The following is a 22405-nucleotide window of genomic DNA, read 5'->3' on the forward strand; positions in this document are numbered from 1 at the left end:
GAGCTTTTGCTAGGAAATTCTCCTTCTTGTCTTCGTTGTTTGTGTTCTACTTGTCATACTAAACAAATTGATTTCTCTTCTTCAATTTACTAATACCTGTGGAGTTGTGTTCTGTGCAAGTTGGTGAGATCAGAAGAATACAAGTGGGAAGATTTTGTGGGGCACATTTCTGTTGGTAGAAATAAAGGCTCCGTGACATTAAGCACAACGAAATAAGGCATTTCAGTGATTAAATAAAGTAAACGTCAAATTGCTCTGATGTCTATGGACCTTTCTGATCACTGAGATACCATGAACTACACGTATAAGGAAAGTATATATCTTTACTATCCAGACAAGTGTTGCTACGAGAATGTAACCATCTTTTCGGTTCAGAATTTTAGCATTGATAGTAGTTTTTTAAGTGAGGAATTTGCCCAGTTGGTGAAGAGGGCTGATTCTTACAGTTTTTAACTGTGAAAGCTTGCCATATGAAAGTTCCTTACCTAGCCATATGCCCGCCTATATTTGGGGAATTCGCTCTGATTCATTCCCAACTCCGTTATCACATTAGCATACAGTTGGGTTTGACGTGGTCTGCCTGTCTCTTTAAATTCTCATCCTGCCTTTCTCTCGCGTAGTTGTCAGTATTCGCCAGCATTTTCGGCTTATTTCTGCCTTGACAAGTCCAGCCCTAGAAAGTATGAACCTGACTTTAGTTTCCCTGCTCCATTTTCTTAGAAGCACCAGGGACAAACCGTGCCCCATTCAGAAAACATGCCTCCATTCATGCATCTGGCCATCTCCCTCCTGGCCTGCCTTTTTCAGTGAGTTGCTGTTACTCAGCCTGTCAGAGGATGAGCAGAGACGGCATCCCTGAATGAACTAATGAATGAATAGAAGCGTCTGAGTGGGGCAGAGCGGGCACAAGCGGCGGAGAGGCCCACGTGCGTTTCCTCGCTGAGGCCGGAACACGAGCAGCTGTGGCCCGGCCGCATTTCAATGCTCTGCCTTCCCCAGGCTTTCCTGCCTTCCTCTCGCCCTCCTCCACGTCTCTTTCAGCTCCCACCGTTCCGTTCCGCTTGGCCACAGTTTTCTTCCTATGCAGCATATATTTGGGAAGTCACTCTCTGATTCATCCTCAGTTCTTTTCTTCTTCTTTTTTTTTTAAATTGTAGACAGAGTCTCTCTCTGTTGCTCAAACTAGAGTGCCATGGCATCAGCTTAGCTCACAGCAACCTCAGACTCCTGGGTTCAAGGGATCCTCCTGCCTCGGCCTCCCAAGTACGTGGGACTACAGGTGCCCACCATCATGCCTGCTGTTTTTTCTGTTTTTAGTAGACATGGTCTTACCCTTGTTCGGGCTGGTCTCACATGCCTAAGCTCGAGGGATCCTTCTGCCTTGGCCTCCCAGAGTGCTAGGATTACAGGCGTGAGCCCCCACGCCCAGCCCTCATCTCTTTTATATACACGCAATTCCTTTTCTCCTTCTCCTCCTCTTTGCTTTAAAATTCTGTTTTGCTTCTGTGTGTTCTTCTCCCCACTTCTCTGGAACAACCTCCTTTGCAACCTTTTCCTAACCACCTAGTCACCATGACCACTGACCTTATCTACGTATAAAGTCACGTATGACCCTAAGGACCCAGAACAGCAAAGACAGCCAAAGTATCTCCCCTAATTTCCTTTGCGTCTTTGCTTTCATGAGGACTAAGCTTCTGAGTAGAGGGGACAGTCAGACAGGCACGTTTTTGAAATGGATGTGTGTTAAAGATCTTCTGTGTGCAAAAGACAAATATGTATTTTGCCTTCCAAGGATGGGGCAAACCTTCTGTCGAAATAGAAGGGTAAGACTTTTCTCATGAAGAGTAAAGAATAGTGGATTTGGCTGGGCGCCCGTGGCTCAGTGGTTAGGGGGCTGGCCACACACACCGAGGCTAGGGGGTTCGAACCCAGCCTGGGCCTTCTAAACAACAATGACAACTGCAACAACAACAACAAAATAGCCAGGCATTGTGGTGGGTGTCTGTAGTCCTAGCTACTTGGGAGGCTGAAGCAAGAGAATCAATCACTTAAGCCCAAGAGTTGGACGTTGCTGTGAGCTGTGATGCCACAGCATTCTACCAAGGGTAACATAGTGGAGACTCTGTATCAAAAAAAAAATAATAATAATAGTGGATTTAAGATAGAGGTATCTGCCATCTGTCTCTACGTAAACATTCACCATCCTCAGTCTGCTATTTTACAAGCAAAATAAGCTTTTCTCAACTTCTAGTAGCTCCAGCCCCAGAGTCTTAGAAAATAATGAACCCCAAAACTCCACACCTGCTCTCATTGGGACTAAGGAACATTCTGGATATGAGTCTCCTGTTGGTAAAAGGGGGAAACATTTGCAAATCTAATATTATGAATGATCCTATCTCAAGCTGACATTCCCACTATGGCCTTGGAGTACAGTTAATGTAATAATGTAGAGTACAGCACCAGAGAATGGATGTCGTCTCAGGGGACCTCCATTAGAGAGAAAGTCAAGTCTAGACAGAGTTCATGGATGGCAGGGGACACATGTTGCTTGCTGTCAGAACAAGAGGGCAAGAGAGGAACACGTTGAGTTCCAGATGAAGGCTAGCAAGAAATGATCTTTTAAAAGCCTATAAATATTTCCTGAAACCCAGGGTAACTTCTCAGCACTTCTTTTAACATTCCAGAGTCAAAGCCCCCTTGTAAAGTACTGCTGTCAGACAGGGCAGGGTTTGTGCTGGTGACCAAGAATGTGTGCTGAGTTACTGGGCTCAGGGGTCTTATCCTTGAGTGGTGTTCAAACTGCCCTCCCCTGGGTCCAGGAAATTCCACAAACTTGGCTCGCTGGCCATCATGTCCCTGCATAATGTTTTATTTGAAGAAAGAACTCTGATGCCAGGTAAAAATCAAAATTGCAACACCTCTCAGATCCTGCTCTGTTCTAAAAACCATGAGTAAGTGTGATGTATGTGAGACAGGAACCATGTGAAGTAGCAACTTCCAAACCCTCCGGATTTGCAACTCATCCATTCACTTAATGGAGCTTATATTAGTCGGGGCTTTTCAGAGAGGCCAATAGGAGAGAGAGAGATAGGGAGGTAGGTAGATAGATAGATAGACACACACACACAGACAAGAGGGCATTTACGGGGAATTAGCTCATGTGGTTATGGAGGCTGAGAAGTCCCATGACAGGCAATCTGCATAGAGACCGTAGGATACTGGTGTAGCTCAGTCCAAGTCCTAAGATCTCAGAACAAGAGAAGCTGATGATATAACTCTTGACTCGAGGGTGGAGGCCCAAGAATCCCAGTGGCATAAATCTTGAGGTCCAAAGGCTGGAGAGTTTGGAGTTGTCATCTAAGGACAGGAGAAGAAAAATGTGCCCAAGCTCCAGCAAATAGCTCTGTGTGTTCGACTTTTCTGTTTTTGTTTTTTCTGGGTCTCCAGCAGACTGGATGGTGCCCAACCACGTTGACGGTGGCTTTTGCTCACCTAGTCCATGCACATTCACATGCTACCCTCTTCTGGAAACACTCTCTCAGATACACCCAAAATAATGCTTTACCAGATTTCTGGGCATTTCTTAATCCAGGCAAGTTGATATCTAAAATTAACCATCACAGGGCTCTTTATAATGTACTCTTCTTTAAGTTAAAGTAGACTAAAATGATGAGAATTTTGGAAGTTCTTGTGACTTCCTATAGAGATAATAAAAATTACTTTGGGATAGCCTTGAAATACTCATCTACTTTTATCTTGTATTCGAAGTTTTTCTGCTTACTGAAGAAATAGATCTTTATTATAAAATCCACGATTATAAAAATGTTTGTCACAGAAAATAAAAGACTTCGTAATTCATTACTCTCCTTTGAGAGAACATTTTGGTGTCTATTTATTTTTATTTTACTTACTTATTTTTTGAGACAGAATTTCACTATGTCGCCCTTGGTAGAATGCCGTGGTGTCACAGTTCGCAGCAACCTCATACTCCTCATTTTCTTGCCTCAGCCTCTCAAATAGCTGGGACTACAGGCACCTACCTCAACGCCCGGCTATTTTTTGGTTACAGCCGTCGATGTTTGGCGAGCCTGGGCTGGATTTGAACCCGCCAGCTCAGGTGTATGTGGCTGGCGCGCCTAAGCTGCTTGAGCCACAGGCACCGAGCTGCAAAGCCTATACTTTTAACCTCTGCCCTCCTGGAGACACCTGTGTGCTTTCCTGATACTCAAGAGACACCATGAGATGGGGTCACAACCTTGAACTTCAGAGCCAGACAACCTGGGCTGAACCCCGGCTCCCTTGTATATTTTTTGAGTAACTTTGAGCACACTGCTGGACTTTTCTGTGCCTTTCTTTGTCTGTAAAATAGAGATCTTGATAGTATACGTTCATGAAGTCGGATGAGGGCTAAGGAGTTAATAGATTAATTAACATATATGCAATACTTTGGACCAGGGCCATTGACAATAAGTACAGAATGAACACTACTGTCATTACTCCTCCATGTCAGGTCATGTCTGTCTGTCCCTGACTAGACATGTGGAGTGTTGATTATGTCTCCCTGGGATCATCATTCAGGGATCCCAGAACCTTCCAGGGTTAAGAAACACCTGGGTGATAACAGGCGTTGTCAAATAGGTGGAGAAATTAGAATCCTCATATGTGGCTGGTGGGCATGTATGGGGGTGCAGCTGCTTTGGGATAGTGGATCCATCTGGAAGTGCCTGAGTAGGTTAAACACGGGGTTACCACATGAGCCAACAGTTCTACTCTAGATATATACCCAAGAGAAATGAAGACACACGTCCAGACAGGGATGGCCTGGCAGGGATGCCCAGGCAGTATTATTCACAATAGCCAGAAAGTAGAAACAAATGTCCATCAACTGAGGAATGGCTGAATCTGATTTGGTAGATCCATACAGTGGATCTTATTATTCTGTCGGAAGGAATGAAATTCTGGGACATGCCACTGCAACTTTGAAAATGTCATGCTAAGTGAAATAACCTAAACACAAAGGACCACGCGTTCTACGATTCCATTTACGTGAAATGTCTAGAATAGACCAAAGGGTAGAGACAGAAAGTAGGTTAGTGGTTACTTACCATGTGGAGAGGCAGGACCGGGTAAGTGACTGCTAATGGATACAGGGCTTCTTTGGGTGGTGATGAAGATGTTCTAAAATTGGATTGTGGGAAAGGATGCACAACTCTGAATAGACCAAGAACCATTAACTTGTACACTTGACATGAGTGGATTAGATGGTACCTGAATAAAGCTATTTTTTTTTTTTAAATAAAACGGAAAAAAACAACTCCTGAGTTTGAGGGTGGCTTCCTGGATTCCACCAGCTTATTGAGAGCAAAGATCAGGAGAGAGGCCTGGAATCTCTTTTCAACAAGCTCAGCAAATGAGGCATCATTAAGTAGGTTTTAGAAATGCACTGATACAAAGAATATTTTTATTTTACACTGTGAACTGGAAGGGTAGGATGAATACCCTTCAGCGTGCAGGCTGGGTGCGGAGGGAGTACAGCATCCTTTGATGACGATAATGACAGTCTTCAAAGCGAACGGTGCGCATTCTTCCAGAAGTTTTGCCATTCCATGCTTCTCAAGTGCAGAGCCCCGGAGAACCTCAGACTGGTCCCTATGGTCCCTGTTTTCTGCAGCTGCCGTCCCCTGCCTTTCTATGTGGGTGCTGAGATAGTGTGCGGTGGGGGGAGGCCCAGCACCACCCAGAAACTATGACATTCCTGGTGTGTTTGACCCTTTCTCTTTAAGACTTTGGTTTGCTTACATTCCATTTTGTTCTTGTGAGTGTTTCTTATTACCATAGCAACCCTAATCAATCACTAGGCCTAAAAATAGCTCTTTCATTTTTTCCAAAGCATGTCTGTAGTGAATTGGAAATTCAGCTCCGTCGTGCATTTTGCATATGCTGCTTTCATTTCCCGACTCTGAACCTGGGAGGGTTTGTGTCTGGAAATTATTCTTGCAGAGGCCCAGACACTCACTTGTCTTTCCTGATAATTCTTCTTCCCAACTTCAGCTCCCCATCTCCCACCGCCGTCACTTCTAAAAGCTAAAAGTAGATCAATCTTTTTTTTTTTTTTTTGAGATAGTGTCACTTTGTCACCCTTGGTAGAGTGCCCTGGTGTCATAGCCCACAGCAGCCTCAAACTCTTGGGCTCAAGTGATTCTTGTGCCTCAGCCTCCCGAGCAGCTGGGACTACAGGAGCCTGCCACAGTGCCGAGTTATTTTTTAAGAGACAGGATCTTGCTGTGGCTTAGGCTGGTCTCGAACTTCTGAGCTCAGGCAATCCAACCACGTTGGCCTCCCAGAGTGCTAGGATTTTAGGCATGAGCCACCTTGCCTGGCCCACATGTAGATGTGTTTATACGTTCAACATTGAAATGTTCAACCATTATTTTTTTGCACCTTCAGTTTTGGGTGCTGGAGATTTTAAGGTCCTGATAGTCACTCTCCACTAACAAGTTCATCCTGGCAGATTCCGTTGGGTTTAGAAAGTCAATGAAAGATGCCCATATACTAGATACAAAGGAAGCTGGCCATGGCAGGTGGCAGATGGCAGCACAAACAGAGAGATTCTTCTGGCGTGGAGGATCTAAGCTGGAAAATGAAAGACAAGATGATAGAAGAGTGTCTGCCTGCTTCTCTGATTTCTTCATAACACTGCCACTATTTTTAGGGGGTGGAGGGCAAAACAAACCATGGGGATAAGTAAGTGAATACTTTTTATGATTCTGTTGTAGAAGTGACTCACTGATGTCCCCCAGGCGCTGGGGACAGACACACTTTATTGCCTCTCCTCTGCCTGTAGACAGAATCATCTCATGGGGTCCCCTGGGTTCCCCGCTTCTGTTTTATAATGCTGTTTCTTACCTTCTTTGAGCCTTGGATTTTGTAATTTGACCGAGTGAACAAAGTAGGCATAAAGCCTATAGATCTAGGCAAGAAAAGTTTTCCAGAGATCCTGGTAGTGTTCCGGTTTCCCTGCATAAAGTCTGCGGGGGACTGAGGGACAGCAAGGGGGAAGACGAGCTGCCGAGGAGCAACCCTGGGACACACGGTGACATTTCCTCGGAGTGAGGCTAGAGGAGCCCAAATCTGCTCTGTGGCCTGGGCATGGGAGCCCTGGGAAGCACCAATCAGGTCCTGCCTGTTGCCGCTCTTTAGAAGCCCCACACCCCTAGCGCCCCCTTGCACAGCCATAGGGGAGGATCTTCCCCCACCCCCGGCTCTGTTTTCTTACCCACGTTGCCCATGGGAGTGTCATGGTCAGAGGCACCGTGGGGCGGGCCTAACATTCCTCCAGGACTCGTTCTGCCAGACACTGCCTGCCCCAACACTCATCATCTCACTGAATCCTCACCCTGCAGCTACGTGTTTGGGATTGTCTCCATTTTATAGAGAAAGATACCGAAGCACAGAGGAATTAGGGAATTTGCCCAAAGTCACTCTGTTTGCTGGAAAAGAAGCTGGGGTTTGAACTAGAGTCTGTTTTACTCCAAAACTTGAATTTTTCCTCTGAATCATCATCCTTCCTCTCGGTGGGATGGGTGCATGCCGAATCTGGACAAGCTTCCCAGCCTCAGTTCCTAGTAACCATCACCTTGGGTGGTAAGCAATGGACATTGGTTGACCATACAGATAGGTGGAACTGCTAAGTCAGATGGAGGACCAGTGCCCCATTCCCACCCACGTAGCTGAGCCTCAGTGACACATGCTTCACTCAGATGAGAGCCAGATGTATGATTTGGGAGGGAAGCAGCAGCCAAGTTGGGTGTTGTATTGGGGTTTTTTTTTTTTTTTGCAGCAGCAGCAGCAGACCAAATTTCCCACAAACTTACCAACTTAACACAAATTTGTTGTCATGAAGTTCTGTGGGTCAGGAGTAAGGGCCGTGGTTAGCTGGGTCCTTGGTCAAGATGTTGACCTCAAGATGTCAACCAGTGCTCCTGGCTCATCTGAGGCTCAGGGTCCTCTTCCAAGCTCACTGCTTGTCGGCAGGAAGGAATCCTGTGGTTGCAGGACTGAGGTCCCAGGTTCTGATTAGCTGTCCTCCCAGAGACCTCCCTTGAGTCCTAGGCATGTAGCTGTCTCAAAGCAAACAAAAGAATCCCTGCCTTTTCTTTTTTTTTTTTTTGAGTCAGAGCCTCAAGCTGTCCCCCTGGGTAGAGTGCCGTGGCATTACGGCTCACAGCAACCTCCAACTCCTGGGCTCAAGCGAGTCTCCTGCCTCCACCTCCCAAGTAGCTGGGACCACAGGCACAACGCCCGGCTATTTTTTGGTTGCAGCCATCATTGTTGTTTGGCGAGTCCGGGCTGGGGATTCGAACCCACCACCTTAGGTGTACGTGGCTGGCGCCTTAGCCGGTTGAGCTATAGGCGCCGAGCCCCTGCCTTTTCTAAAGTGAAGTCTTATATATTGTGACAGAATCTCAAGAAGGACTGTCTTACCACCTTGGTATAAAAGATTGTGCCCCCTCTGAAGGCTTTGGGAGTAACCAGGGAAGGGATAGCCCATCCGGTGTATAGTGCTCTCATGGAAAAGGAGGGGTCATACAAGACTGAGGCTGGGAGTCTAGAATTCTGTGAAGATTTCAGTCAATCTTCAATCCACTGTGAAGATTTCAGTCTTTCTTTCATGTGTTTGGGCCAACTGGCCTTTAAACACTCAGTGTTCCCAAATGACTTTGCCTTAGACAGTATGAGAATCTTCCAAATCCCCAAAGCATTTTCCAGTTTGAGCCCACAGCTGACACTCCTAAGGTGTCTCTTCCCGGAACAGATTCAGATTCAAGTGTGATTATATCAGGGCTCCCAGCTTTTTCTCCACTCCTACACTGCGGACAGGTCTCTCGGCGATATGGTATCTCCCTTATCCAAGGAAAAGTGTCAGAATCTTTAGGGAACAGCTGGCAATTTTGAGAAAGCTCAGGGTTGGAAGGTGAGGGGCTCCCTTCTCCCCTGGATGTTTAATGATGACTAAGTGAGATGGTATATTCCTAGTGGAAGCACAATTCTTAGTCCCAGAGAGGATTATTCAAGCAATTTTAAAATAAAGGAGATCCTGGGACATCTGAACAAGGGGGTGACTCTGAGGGCTCAGTTCTTGGCTGTGGAGTTAGGGATAGGAGAATAAGTACAGCAGTGTGGGAGCTCACCATCTGGTTGGTGAGCCAGGTACCTCGATGGCAAATAGTAATGGTGGCAAAGGAGATATGTGCTATGATGAAGGGAGAAATGGGGGGCTGCCTGCCCACATGAGATAATCATTTGGGAGTAGTCTCAGATGGTCTGTGAGTAGGATTTAGGAAGAACATTTGGGGCTGAGAAAACTGTATGTCCGTGGGGGAAGCCTGGCATCTAGAGGGGGAGTGGTCCCACATTTAGGATGGGCCTAAATCCAATGACTGATGTCCTTATAAAAAGAGGAGAGCAAACAGAGGCAGAGGGAAGAGGTCATGTGAAGACGGAGGTGGAGTTTAGAGTGATGCAGCCACAAGCCCAGGAATTCTGGAGGCCAGCAGGAGCTGGACGAGGCCAGGAATGGTTCATCCAGTGTGGCCCTGCGACACCTTGATTTCAGAGCTGTAGCTTCCAGAACTGTGAGAGACTATGTTGATGTCGTTTTAAGCCACCAGGGTATGGAATTTACTACAATAAGTGGACCTTTTAAATTTGGTATACCTGTAAGACCCTTGTTGGGGATGGCCAGTGGGCAGGTGGAAATGTGAGAGGAGAGAAGGTAGAATTAGAAATGTCGAGTGGGGAGGCTTCGCAAAATATGGTCTGGAAAACTCAAAAGCAGCTAAGGTCACCAGGGAAAGGGTTTGGATCAAGGAGAGAAGAGGCCGGTGGGGCACAGTGGCTCACGCCTATAATCACAGCACTCTGGAAGGCCGAGGGGGGAGGATCCCGTGAGCTTAGGAGTTTGAAACCAGCCTGAGCAAGAGTGACACCCTGTCTCTACTAAAAATAGAAAAAATTAGTCAGGCGTGCTGGTGGGAAAGGGATGCTAGTTTGGAAATCCTCTGATTATCAGTCATTCCCATACAAAACTGCACTGGTTGAGAAGTAAGAGAGGCGGTGAGGGGGGGAGGGAGGGACAGCGAACCTTGACTACTCTTTTAGTAAGTGGGATTGTGAAGACAGAGAAAGGGAATTGATGATACATAGAGGAAGAAACACAATCAGAGAAATTTTGTGCTCATTTGCTTATTAAGGGTATGCATTTTTCACTATAGTTTTAGACTGTGGGAAGGAAGCAGAGAGAAGATGCAGATAATCAATGAAACAAAGGTCCAGAAAGGAACTAACAAATTCTTCTGTACTGTGTTCCTGCTATGAACCACGCACTGGGGCTGGAGTTTGCCTACAGATCTTCTGAACACTCCTACAGAGAAGAATCGTCTCCCTTCTGTAAACAGGGAACTTGAGCCTGGGGATAGTCAAATGATTTGCCCAAGTCAGTACATCTCAGATTTGAGCCCAAGTCAGCTGACTCCAGTGTCTCACTTCTGTTCGTTAGTTTTCATTTGGGAAAAAGAAGGCAAAGTCTTTCTCTGATCCCCAAAGACTAAGGAGCATAAGGAAAATAAGCACGTATGCAATGGAGGGAAGGGAAGTCGTGGGGGGTTCTGTCACATGGTCTGTGTCCTCATTCCTCTAGACATCAAAATGATGAGTTCGAGGGAGGAAGAGTGATGCCAGGCAGGGTGTCTTGAGAGGGGAAAGGGTTTAAGATAACCTCAGTGTGGGGGACATACCATACATAGGGAGCCAAATGGGGAGAAATAAAAGACCTCGCTTAACAGTTAAGGCTCTGCCGGGCTCCGTGGCTCACGCCTGTAATTCTAGCACTCTGAGAAGCCGAGGCAGGTGGATTGCCTGAGCTCACGGGTTCTAGACCAGCCTGAGCCAGAGTGAGACCTCATCTTTAAAAATAGCCAGGCGTTGTGGCGGGCACCTGTAGTCCCAGCTATTCGGGAGGCTGAGGCAAGAGAGCCGCTTGAGCCCAAAAGTTTGAGGTTGCTGTGAGCTATAACGCCACGGCATTCTACTGGGGACAACAAAGTGAGACTCTGTGTCAAAAATAAAATAAAATAAAAACCGGTTAAGGCTCTGATAGGGTTAGGGGGCTAGATTTTCAGAGATGCTAACCCACACGGGGGAGGCAGAAGTTTACCTGAAAACGGACATCTCCCTGGCAAGATTTAATGATAGCTCCGAAAAGGCCAGGAACCAGAGATAGTTCTGATTTCTGAGACACCTGCACCCTCCAGGGCTCTGAGGACCAGCCATCAGACATCCCAAGGGTATGATCAGCCCCGGGTCACCTGCTGAAGGAGAAAACACTGACCAGCCCGTGGTTGGCCTGTCGGGTCTCTGTTCTTCCGCCTGGCTGAAGTCAGGTGCCCTCCCAGCCTCAGGGCAGGGTCACCATTCTGATATGAAAATAATCAAAGGCCTTGTCTCAAAAATAACACCATCTGCTAATTTGCATGAGAGCTTTGCATTTCATATACGGGTTTAATACCCAAATGCTGAAATTCATTTGTTGGGCTGGTTAAGTTGTTCAGGGTTCAACTGACAAAAATGCCTCGTGGAGTTCCACCCTGCTGCCCGCAGACACGTGCCACCCTGCTCGGCTCTGTCGTCCTGCAGCTCTTTGTACTGACTCTTATATGAAGTACAGGGGAAAGGTACAAAATCCATCTACCTGAAGGCTTGTTATCTTTAAGAAGGTGGCAAGGACATCTCCCCGCATTCCTGTGTCAGTCGGAGCCCTGAAGGGGGCTTGATTTCCAGCTGGGCAGCCCCTCCCTGGTGCCCCCCGGCCCGCGTGTGAGGGCAACAGTCCCGGAGTGATGCTTTGAGAGGAGACGGCAGAGCAGGTGTTAATGAGGAGTCCCAGGGCCTCATCCTCCATCAAGGCAATTACAGGGATTGATTGTTTCCGTGTTTCCTTAGTCACGGTTCAGATTGCTCGTTTCACTGAGATTGAGACGGATGAACTGAACGCACACAGGCACGTGAGGTCAGGAGAGTTACGGGTGGCACGTCCAAGGTTTCTGGTGCACATGGCGCCGGGAGGCCCAGCTGGGCTGGGAGGGGAGTGTGACCGCTGTGTGGATGGAGCAGGTGTGGCAGGCATGGGTGTTTGTGAACTTCGGGATGTTAGCTGTTTCCTTCCTATGAGTCGCGTAGCAAGGTGGCTTTTCAACCCACCTGTGGACAGCAGACCCTGGAAGGCGTGGTAAACACCGATTGCTGGACCCCTACCTCTAGAATTTTGTCCGTCGGGGTAGGGCTCAAGAATTTACATTTCCAAGTGATGCTGCTGGTGGTCCAGGGAACCCCACTTTGAGAGTCTGGCTGAATCAGAGGCCAAGAGCACAGACACTGGGACCAGGCCACCTTGCTTTCAGTCCTGACTCTACAGTTCACTAGCTGTGTGATCATGGGCCATTTACTTAACCCCTGTGGGCATCCATTTCATAATCTTTAGAGCAGGGACGACAGTAATAGTGCCTCCCCCATGGGGTGGTTGCAGGGAATAAATGAGCTAGAGCTTCAACATGTTTATAGCAGTGCCTGGTTTAGAAAGTATACGCATGTAGGCCAGGTGCAATGGCTCATGCATGTAATCCTAGCATTATGGGAGGCTTAGGCAGGTGGATTGCTTGAGCTCAGGAGTTCGAGAACAGCCTGAGAATGTCCAAGACCCCGTCTCTAAAACTAGCTGGGCATTGTGGCAGGTGCCTGTAGTCCTAGCTACTTAGGAGGCTGAGGTAAGAGGATGGCTTAAACCCGAGAGCTTGAAGTTGCTGTGAGCTATGACGCCATGTCACCCAGAATGACAAATTAAGACTCTGTCTCAAAAAAAACACCAAAGTATATACTCTGTGTTGGACATATAAATAAAGAACCTAGCCTCTTGGGACTGTGATTGTAACAGGCCCAGACTCATTTCCCCACACCTGCAACTCCCAGCAGAGCTTTACCTAGTAGCCTACCGTCTCTGGTGGCTGAGAAAGTTCACGTGCGGTTATACCAGCTCCATCACAATCCTCTTCTCCAATTACCTTTTCCCTTCAAATTGACTAGATGCATAGAACGTGACTCAACAGGACAGAGACACTGGTTTTACATTGGAGCTGGAGTTCTCTGTTATGCAGGAGCAGAAAGGGGCTGCCCTTTCTGGTCATGGTCATGCTGATCGCTGCTGCTCCTTCAATGTTTTCTCAGTGCCCAGCACTGGATTTTTATGCACGTGATTTTATTTAATCCTCACAATGTCACTCTTAGATAATAATTATTATTCCTGTTCTAATGCTGCTGGGGGTCAGAGAAGTTAAATAACTTACTCAGAGTCACCTAGGAAAATCCAAGTCTGTCTGACTTTAATAATCTATGATCTTGGGCTAGATGGCTCATGCCTGTAGTCCTAACACACTGGGAGGGCAGAGGTGGGCAGATTGCTTGAGCTCAGGAGCTCAAGACCAGCCTGAGCAAGATGAGACCTCATCTCTACTAAAAATACAAAAATTATCTGGGCCTTGTGGAGGGCATGTGTAGTCCCAGCTACTCGGGGGGGCTGAGGCGGGAGGATCGCATGAGCCCAGTTCAAGGCTGCAAGTGAACTATGATGATGCCACCCAGAGCAACAAGAGAGAGGCTCTTTCTCAAAAACAAAACAATAATAATAATCTATGATCGCAAAGTTCTTCTCTCCCACCTCCCTGACTTTATATGCATCTTCATCTAAGTGGTAAGGCTGGGTCCGCAGGAATCCAGGTCCCCAGACCCAGAATTGGCGTGTTCCAGGGGTTTGCTTTTCTAACACGGCAGGATTTACAGGGCATTTTCCATTAGGAAATGCCCTGTTCTGTGACTTGCCCCTGTGGCTGTTTGTTCTCTCTGGCCCAACTTGCAGATGGAATTGTGTCCAAGCTCCCAAAGGCAGCTTTTCTTGTCTGAATTCGGTTATTGGCTTACTATCTTAACAATGCCGCTGCTGAACAGCACTCCCAACCAAATGGCCAGGAGGGCACCCAGATGTGCTGCGTGTGTAAGAGAGAAAAAACACGATGCTAATGAGAGTCTGGTTTTCCCCCACAGTGTTCCTTTCTGCCGAAATTCTCCATTCATATAGAAACCAAGTATGAGGACAACAAAGGAAGCAATGACAGCGTGAGTAGCTCCCCCACCCTGCCCCAGAACTCCCCCCCTCAAATCTTGGGTACACACTCTGCTCGCCTCTTGGGTTCTGAAAGCCAAGACATACGACGTCTCCTGTGTGACCAGGGCCTGCAGCAAGCCATGTGTGCCTGGGACCTCAGAGGTGTTATTTCCCTGGAACTTCTCCCTGGAATTGTTTTGTTGTCTAACTTTTCTCCTCCTCATTTTTATGTACTTTTCATGGGCCTCTGTGCAGAAATCTCTGTGACCTGGGGTGACTGTCCCTGGAGGTGGGAGGATGGAGGGGCACTTTGGACTCCAGGATTTGGTTTCTGATCGTGGGTTGTAACACACAGCTTCTCCATGACTATTCATATGTACAGGGAAAGGTGAATACAGTCAGATGTGTGTGTACCTGCTTATGTATTATCGGGACCTTGTGTATGTCTATGTGTGCAGTTGACATGTATACATATATCCTAGCTAAAAATCATGGGAGCTCACTCCTGTAACCCTAGCTCTCTGGGAGCCCAAGAGGATTGCTTGAGCTCGGGAATTCCAGACCAGCCTGAGCAAGAGAGCAAAAAAAAGAGTGGAAAAAATAGCTGGGCATTGTGGTGGGCACCTATAGTCCCAGCCCAAGAGTTCAAGGTTGCTGTGAGCTATGATGCAATAGCACTCTACACAGGGTTACAGAGTGAGACTCTTGTCTAAATAAATAGGTAAACAAACAAAAATCAAGGGGTACCCCTGCAAAATATTTACCTCATGAGGCCTTTGGGCTTTTACTAAATTTTAGCCAGGTACTTTGTTTTTCAGTATGGATTAAAATTCATTTTCTGACCTGACTTTTACCCCCAGACTTTTTCTCTGGCAATACGTTTCCAATTCTCCTTCTCTTTGGGAGCGAGTGTTTTGTGTACCAAGAGCCTCCCCTGAGACTGGTCTGTGGGTTCCAACAGAACCTGTCGAGGGGAAAAACCCGATTCCAGAAGCTTCAGGACCTCTTCAGAGTACCTGGAACTGTCCAGAGTAGAGAAGAATACAACTGACAGAGCTACTGTCCTCCCACTAAGTTCGGGAACCCCATACTTAGCATCCCTTTGAAGTGGTGACCCAAAGGGAAATGTTTGGGACCATCCTCTTGTCAACGTCCTGAAATCAGAGGCATTTCACTGGCCAACTTCATCACAACCATAATGTGTAAAACAGTGTCACACCATGTTTGAACTTGAACCCTTGTAAAATGATGGCTTTTTTCAGATAGGAAAATTCATACATGAGTATTGAAATTTGCAAAATGCAAAAACAAAAGTATCAAAAATGGAAAGAGAAACCAGTAGCCACCCCACCATTCAGAGATGACTACTGGTGGCAGTTTGGCAATTTGGTGGTCTGTGCTGCAGGTTACTAATGAATTTATTTTTTAACCAGTTCTTCTAAAATTGAGTTGTACAGTATGCTGTTTTTAACATGTTGTGAGGGGGCCTTCCTGGTATGGTTTCTACTGGCTGCACTGCATTTTGTACATCAGTGGACGTCTTTAAACATTGCTGGTTTGTTGAACTGAGCTTAACCATTTTGAAGTAGCTGTGGACTCTCGGGAGAAGGGTCAGGTGCCCGAATTGCTGGTTCTGGAACAGTCTGAAAATACAAGGAGAAAATTTTTTTAAATATATTTGGTTGTTCCAAACCAATTCCTTTGCTTTCTCTTTTCTCCAGGGCTCTGTCGCCATAAGGTAACTCAAAACAGCATGTCCTCTGGAGGGCTGCCGAGAGGACATGCAGCTCTCTGTGGTCCTACTGGGGTGATAGGACTGCAATAATCCCTGGTTCATTCTGCTCAGTTCAAGTAGGCCCCAGAATTCACATAGTTATTATGCATTATTTTATATCCTGTTTGGCAAGTGCTGAGTTCTTTTCAGTGCTGTCCTAGGAATTTAGCTTTTTCACTGCCCTTCTAGAAATGTCAAACGCCAAGTTATCCACCTTAGTGTCAGGATCCATGACCGTGCCATGGGCCAGGCCCCTTGTAGGCAGGCCTGCAAGAGAAACCGCTAAGGTCACTCTGCAGCCCTTGTGCACACCGTCTGCCTGCTTGGGGAGCAATGCCAGCGATGGTAGCCACACTGCATCCAACCTTGCTGACTTGGGAACTGCCCTGTTCCTTGTCTCTGTCCTAGTGCCCAACTTGCCCAAGCTCGAGTCTTACCACCTTGTTACACAGAAGAGGCCCTATGTATGTTTTTGCCCCAGTTAATCACTTCCCAGCCTCTGCCCAGCTCTGCTCCTTAGATCCCCACGTCTTGCTCCTGAGGCCTCAGCTAAACTGCCCTTCTTTGCAAATTCAACCTCCTCTAACTTCCATGTTTAAAGTCAACCATGGCTCATCCAGGTGGCTTTCAAGGTTGGTCCCGGGGAGATAGAAAGAACGGTTGCATCGGTTTTCATTCTCACTTGTTAATGCTTCAAAATCTGAACATGAGAAACGTGTGTTTATGGGATCGTTCTTTAAATATTAAAGGACAGCTTTGGGCAGCTCCTGCGGCTCAGTGAGTAAGGCACCAGCCCCATGTACCAAGGGTGGCGGGTTCGAACCCGGCCCTGGCCAAACTGCAGCAACAACAACAAAAAAATAGCCATGTGTTGTGGTGGGCGCCTGTAGTCCCTGCTACTCGGGAGGCCGAGGCAAGAGAATCACCTAAGCCCAAGAGCTGGAGGTTGCTGTGAGCTGTGATGCCACGGCACTCTACCAAGGGTGACAAAATGAGACTCTGTCTCTAAAAAATAAATAAATAAGTAAAAGCCAGCTTTGTCCAGCCAGGGGTTCAAAACCAGAGCCTTAAGCCAAGGCATACACTGGTGTGCTTTTTTCCTGTCCCGGCCTGAGTATGGAGTATGGAGTATGCAAGGCAGTTCCTAAAGAAAGCTGTGCTGTCAGGGATATTTCTCCGGTCTCTCGGCACCGGCAGGCTATTTAATAAGCTCAGTTCATTTCTTTGCATTTTCTGGGTATAGAGGCTTGTCATTCAGCTACCATCCTTCATGCCACTATCTGTGCCCTATTTCCTCCCTACCTGCCAAAAACTTAATGAAATTGATGACGATAAGAAGCAATAATTAAATTAAAAGCCACTATGTAATAATCATATTGATTAGTGATGAAATCAAGTACATGTTGTTATTCTCAATTACCATACAAGTAAATTTTTATGTGCTCCCCCTATTTAGCCAAAAATAAAATAATGGCAGGGTAACCAGATAGAAAGATCTTTTGCTCCTTGTTACAAATTAAACCAGAGTAGGGCAGTGCCTGTGGCTCAGAGGAGTAGGGCACCAGCCCCATATACTGGAAGTGGTGGGTTCAAACCCGGCCCTGGCCAAAAATTGCAAAAAAAAAAAAAAAAGAAAGAAAGAAAAGAAAAAAAATTAAACCAGAGTACAGTAGAACCTCTGTAAGTTGACCACCCAAGGAACTGTAACACACTGGTAAACATAAGGAACTGGGCCTGCTGTACTGACCTACACGTGGTCCGTGTCTGGTCTGTGAAAATTAGGGCAACTCAAAGAGGTGGTCAGCTATGGAGGTTCTGCTGTATTTATGGTCATGCAAACCTGCAAACCCTGCTTACATTAACCAGAACACAATGGGGAAGTTGTCTTAAATTGAGGCCCATTTATTTTATGCACATACTTATGAGAATTATTTAGGCCTTAATTAGCACTGGGGTGGATGGCACCGTGCCAAGGTCAGGTCCTGTTGTTTGTCCAAGGCCATAAATCTAGATGTGGGGGAGTCAGTGCTTAGCACTGCCTGGTTCAGCTGAAGGAGAGGCTGGGTGTGTGGCAGCTGCTGCCAGGTTACTGGTGTGCTGCGGGGTTAATGGGGGCAGCCTTGCTACTTCCTCTTTCAAACAAAACAGGCACCATTTAAAGCAGCCTTCCCTGCACCTTGGGCTCACCTGAGAAGTTTTAGCCCTGGGCCCCACCCCCCTGGGACTTTGATTTAATGGGTCCTGGGTACAGACTGATCTAAACCAGCCAACGCACTTGGAGGACATGAGGCCTCCTTCCAGAACGCTGAATTCTCCAACTGAGGTTGTGCGTGGTTTTAGAGTCATCCCTCAGGCTGAGCCTGCCATGGTCCCTTAGGGGCCATGGGATAAGCCACCCCTACCCCACATGAGGATCTAGACTGGGGTTCTCCACCACGTCTGCAGGTTAAATAATTTAGCTAACAGTAACGCCACCTCCCACCCGCGGGTATTATGATTGCATTTGTCCGAGGTGGGGTTGAAGCATGGGGATTTTGAAAACTCGAAGTGAATCTAAAGGCTGAGAACCAGAGATTTAAGGAAATACCACGGGCTACTTAAAACTAACTGGAAACACGTAGGCAAACAGGTTCTCCAGATGTCTTTACTTCTTCATACTCCTGGAAGTAGAAGGGTTCACAAAAAGCGTGTTTATAATCAGCCTCCACACCCACACCCACTCGCACAGTAAAGGGCTTCAGGGCACCATATATGTCCTCATTAGCCACATATCACAAGGACATTGTTCCTCTGCAAAGAAACTCGTCTGATAAGATGGAAAGAACGTCAAGGTTAGTTCCTGGAAACACGCAGCTCTGTCTCTCACAGAGCTCTCCTGGGAAGCTGCCTAACAGAAGTGTCTGGGGTGTATTTCATCTGTGTGGTCCTAGAGAACCCGAGTTGTTCTTTGTGAAACTAAAAGATCAGTACTGACGTTCCAGCTGTATGACCTTAAGCAAGTCCCTTAACCAATAGGTATCTCGGTTTCTTTATTTTCATAAACAGAATAAATAACGCTTGCTTCAGAGAGTGGAGCAGTCACAGAGGTTGGTTTACATGGACACACTTCATAAACTGTAAAGTGCTACACAAACACTAGACATTGTGACTACGTGGGCCGTACCTGGGGACTGACTGTGTTAACGATGTTTCCTAATGAGGCTCTGATTGTATCCAAATTGTCAATAACCCGGTAAAGCTGTTCAACATGTTTTGAGCACCTGCTGCGTGCCAGGCATTGTGAGAGGCCTTGAGGATACATCAGGGAGTGAGACAGACCAGTCCGCTACTCACAGAGGGGCGGAAGCAGGTAACAAGCGTTTTAACAAACAAAAGCACGACCGTGGTGGTAAGTGCCAAGAAGTCAGCGAGGAGGAGAGAGGGCACTGGGCTTAAAGCCCAAGAATTTGAGGTTGCTGTAAGCTATGATGCCCCGGCACTCTACCCAGGGAATGAGACTCAAAAAAGGAAGAAAAAAATAGAGGGAGCCAGACCATGTAAGATCTGTGGGCCTCAGCAGAGAGTTTGGACTTTAGTGCAGTGGGAACTTAGTCAAGGATTTTAGACAAAGGAATGACATGGTATTGTTGATGGAGTTTTTCAATAAACTTTTTATTCTGGAATAATTATAAATGTATACAAAAGTTGCAAGATGTTGCAGAGACCTCCCATCTACCCTCGACCCCATTTCCCCTCCTGTTAACATCTTACCTAACCAGGATACATTTGTCTGAACTATACACTTTGTTCAGCTTGCGCTAGTTTTCCTACTGATGTCCTTTTTCTTCTGTTCCAGAATCTAGATTAGCACACCCCATTACATTGGGTAATTTATGTGTTTAAATGTTTGCTCTGGTGGGTCTGTGGCTAGTGAGTGGAAGGATGGCAAGTGTGGAGGCAGAGAGCTCAGGTGGCAGCTGTTACAGGGACGTGGACAAGATGGGTGTTGGGCTAGAAAGATGGCAGGGGGAGCAATGGATCTATTATGGAAATAGATTGTTGATGGGGGCATGAGATGAGGCCTTCTAGCTTTATCTGCCGGCCCTCCCCAGTGGAGGAGGAGCGTGTTCTGAGACACTACCTGTTTGAGGTACCAATGCGTCTTCCAAGTAGAAGATAAGGAGTTGGGCAGCACCTGTGGCTCAGTGAGTAGGGTGCTGGCCCCATATACTGAGGGTGGTGGGTTCAAACCCGGCCCTGGCCAAACTGCAACAAAAAAGTAGCCAGGCATTGTGGTGGGTGCCTAGAGTCCCAGCTACTCAGGAGGCTGAGGCAAGAGAATCGCCTAAGCCCAAGAGCTGGAGGTTGCTGTGAGCTGTGATGCCACAACACTCTACCAAGGGTGATGAAGTGAGATTCTGTCACTTAAAAAAAAAAAAGGTAAAGAGTTTGGGTATACAAACCTGGAGTTCAGAGAGAGGTGTGTGTCACGATTCAGGGACAAAAATAGATGAAATTGTCTAGGGAGAGGAATGACAGAAAAGAGAAGATTCCAGATGGTCTAAATTGGAGAATGCCCAGGTCCTGAGAAGAAACGCCCTGTGGCTTTCAAGTTCACGCCTTGGTTAAGACTCATCTTTAATCACTGAGTTGTGTTTGGTTTTAGGAAATAGACTATCTCATTTAGTTAACTGCAAAGACTGACTAAAGAAATCTAGTTTCTTCCCCTGGGTGTTGACCCCCTTCTCCTTTGGGTCAATTGCGTAAACATCTCAATGCTTTGACGGGACTCAACTTGCACTGCCATGAAAGGACATCAGAGAAGTTTTCCTCCTGACCACAAGTAGCATCCTTTGCAAGTTACCAGCTGACAGAGAGGGAATTTCATCATTTAACGAGAGCTGTATTTATTGAGGATTTGTTATTACAATGGTCATCACCAAGTCTGCTTCCTAAGTCAGCCAGCCGTGCTCCCTTCTCGGTGCTTTTGCATTCTGTAGTTTCAGTTACCGGTAGTCAATTGCAGTTCAAGAATATTAAGTGGAAAATTCCAGAAATAAACAATGCATAAGTTTTCAGTTACACACCCTTCTGAGTAGTGTGACGAAATCTCTCACAGTCCCACCCCATCCCTCCTGGGACATGGATCATCCCATTGTCCGGCATATCCATGCTGCCCTGCCCATAAGTCACTTAGTAGCCATCTCAGTGATCAGATAGAAAAAACACAGGCTCTGTAGGGTTCGGTACGATCTGAGGTTCCAGGCAACTACTGGGGGGTCTTGGAACAAACCCATCCTCCACAGATAAGGCAGAGCACTACTTTATTTGAATTGGTAATATCAAGAGGACAACATGCATGGGTGTAAGGTAAAATAATTTACCAACCCATAAATGTACTCAACTGAATTCAAAAGCAGGAGTGACGGTGAGAACTGTAGAATCCATATTTACAGGTCTCTGGAGCTGATTATCTTTTCCTTAAATGGCTTCTAATTGAAGATTACAGAGAGGAAAAAAAAAAGCCTTTGCTTTATTTTTAGACATGATCTCTGATGTCTTCAACTTCTTTGGTTCTGTTTTTAACCTTAGATTATTATAACCAGCCACCTACAGAATCTGCAATTTTCTCTAATAAGTCAGTACCTGTTAAAAAGAAACCTGCACAAAACACCCCCATTTGCAGTTTGGAAAGATGATTATCCACTTGGGTCCGTGAAGTAGAAAGTCAATGTTCCTACTCGATCTGTGGCTAATGGTGTCATTTTGAGGACAATAGCAAACAGATCACGTCTGATTCCTTAAGATGCAGCCATTGCTATTTGTGGCGCAAATTGTGTTCTGAAAGCTGGATTTGAAAAACACGTAAGCAAAAGGAATTTCTGCCCCACATGAGGGCTAGACTTCTGGCTGTGAGAGGGACAGTCAGGGCGCAGGTTACACTTGCATTCAAAGAAGCTAGAACGTACTGCTAGGAATCATTATTATGAATAGAGACCGCTTAAAGTAGCATCTGCTTTCTGTCGAGGCATGGTCGCTGATACTGAGAAAAATCCAAACAGACCTGCCTGCGCTGATACGTTAGTACCAAGGGTCAGGAAGACAGTTAAGTAAACTGGTCAGAAGCAGCATAAGCAAAGGCAGAGCTGACTCATGACTTGGAAACTGGAGCCTGGAGCTAGAAATGCAGGACCAAGTGTCAGCATCTGGATGACCGTTTCGCAACTACTGTGTAATCGTGGACTCAAAGGAGTCATCAGTGGGTGTGAAAGCCGTTGAGTGAAAAAAGTACTGGGGAGCAGGATAGTCACACTATTGCAGCAGGATAATCACCCAGTTCACTGCAGAGATAATATATTCATTACAAACATGGAGAAATCTAGTGGACACAGTCAAATACGCAAATGTTTCATCACTAATTATAAGACACTGACATAATG

The 22405-nt window shown here is 46.5% G+C and overlaps 1 protein-coding gene across 1 annotated transcript in view; it reads left to right on the forward strand.

The window, feature by feature from the left end:
- The window catches only part of PITPNC1 (phosphatidylinositol transfer protein, cytoplasmic 1), a 290502-nt gene that overhangs the window by 170490 nt on the left and 97607 nt on the right, over nt 1-22405 (forward strand). Inside the window, exon 5 of the mRNA XM_012803243.2 lies at nt 14152-14223. Within this exon, the coding sequence (XP_012658697.2) occupies nt 14152-14223 (72 nt within the window). The remainder of the gene's footprint in view (nt 1-14151; nt 14224-22405) is intronic.

Source organism: Otolemur garnettii, unplaced genomic scaffold, assembly GCF_000181295.1.
Source record: "Otolemur garnettii isolate 467f Iridium unplaced genomic scaffold, OtoGar3 scaffold00018, whole genome shotgun sequence".
NCBI lineage: Eukaryota > Metazoa > Chordata > Mammalia > Primates > Galagidae > Otolemur > Otolemur garnettii.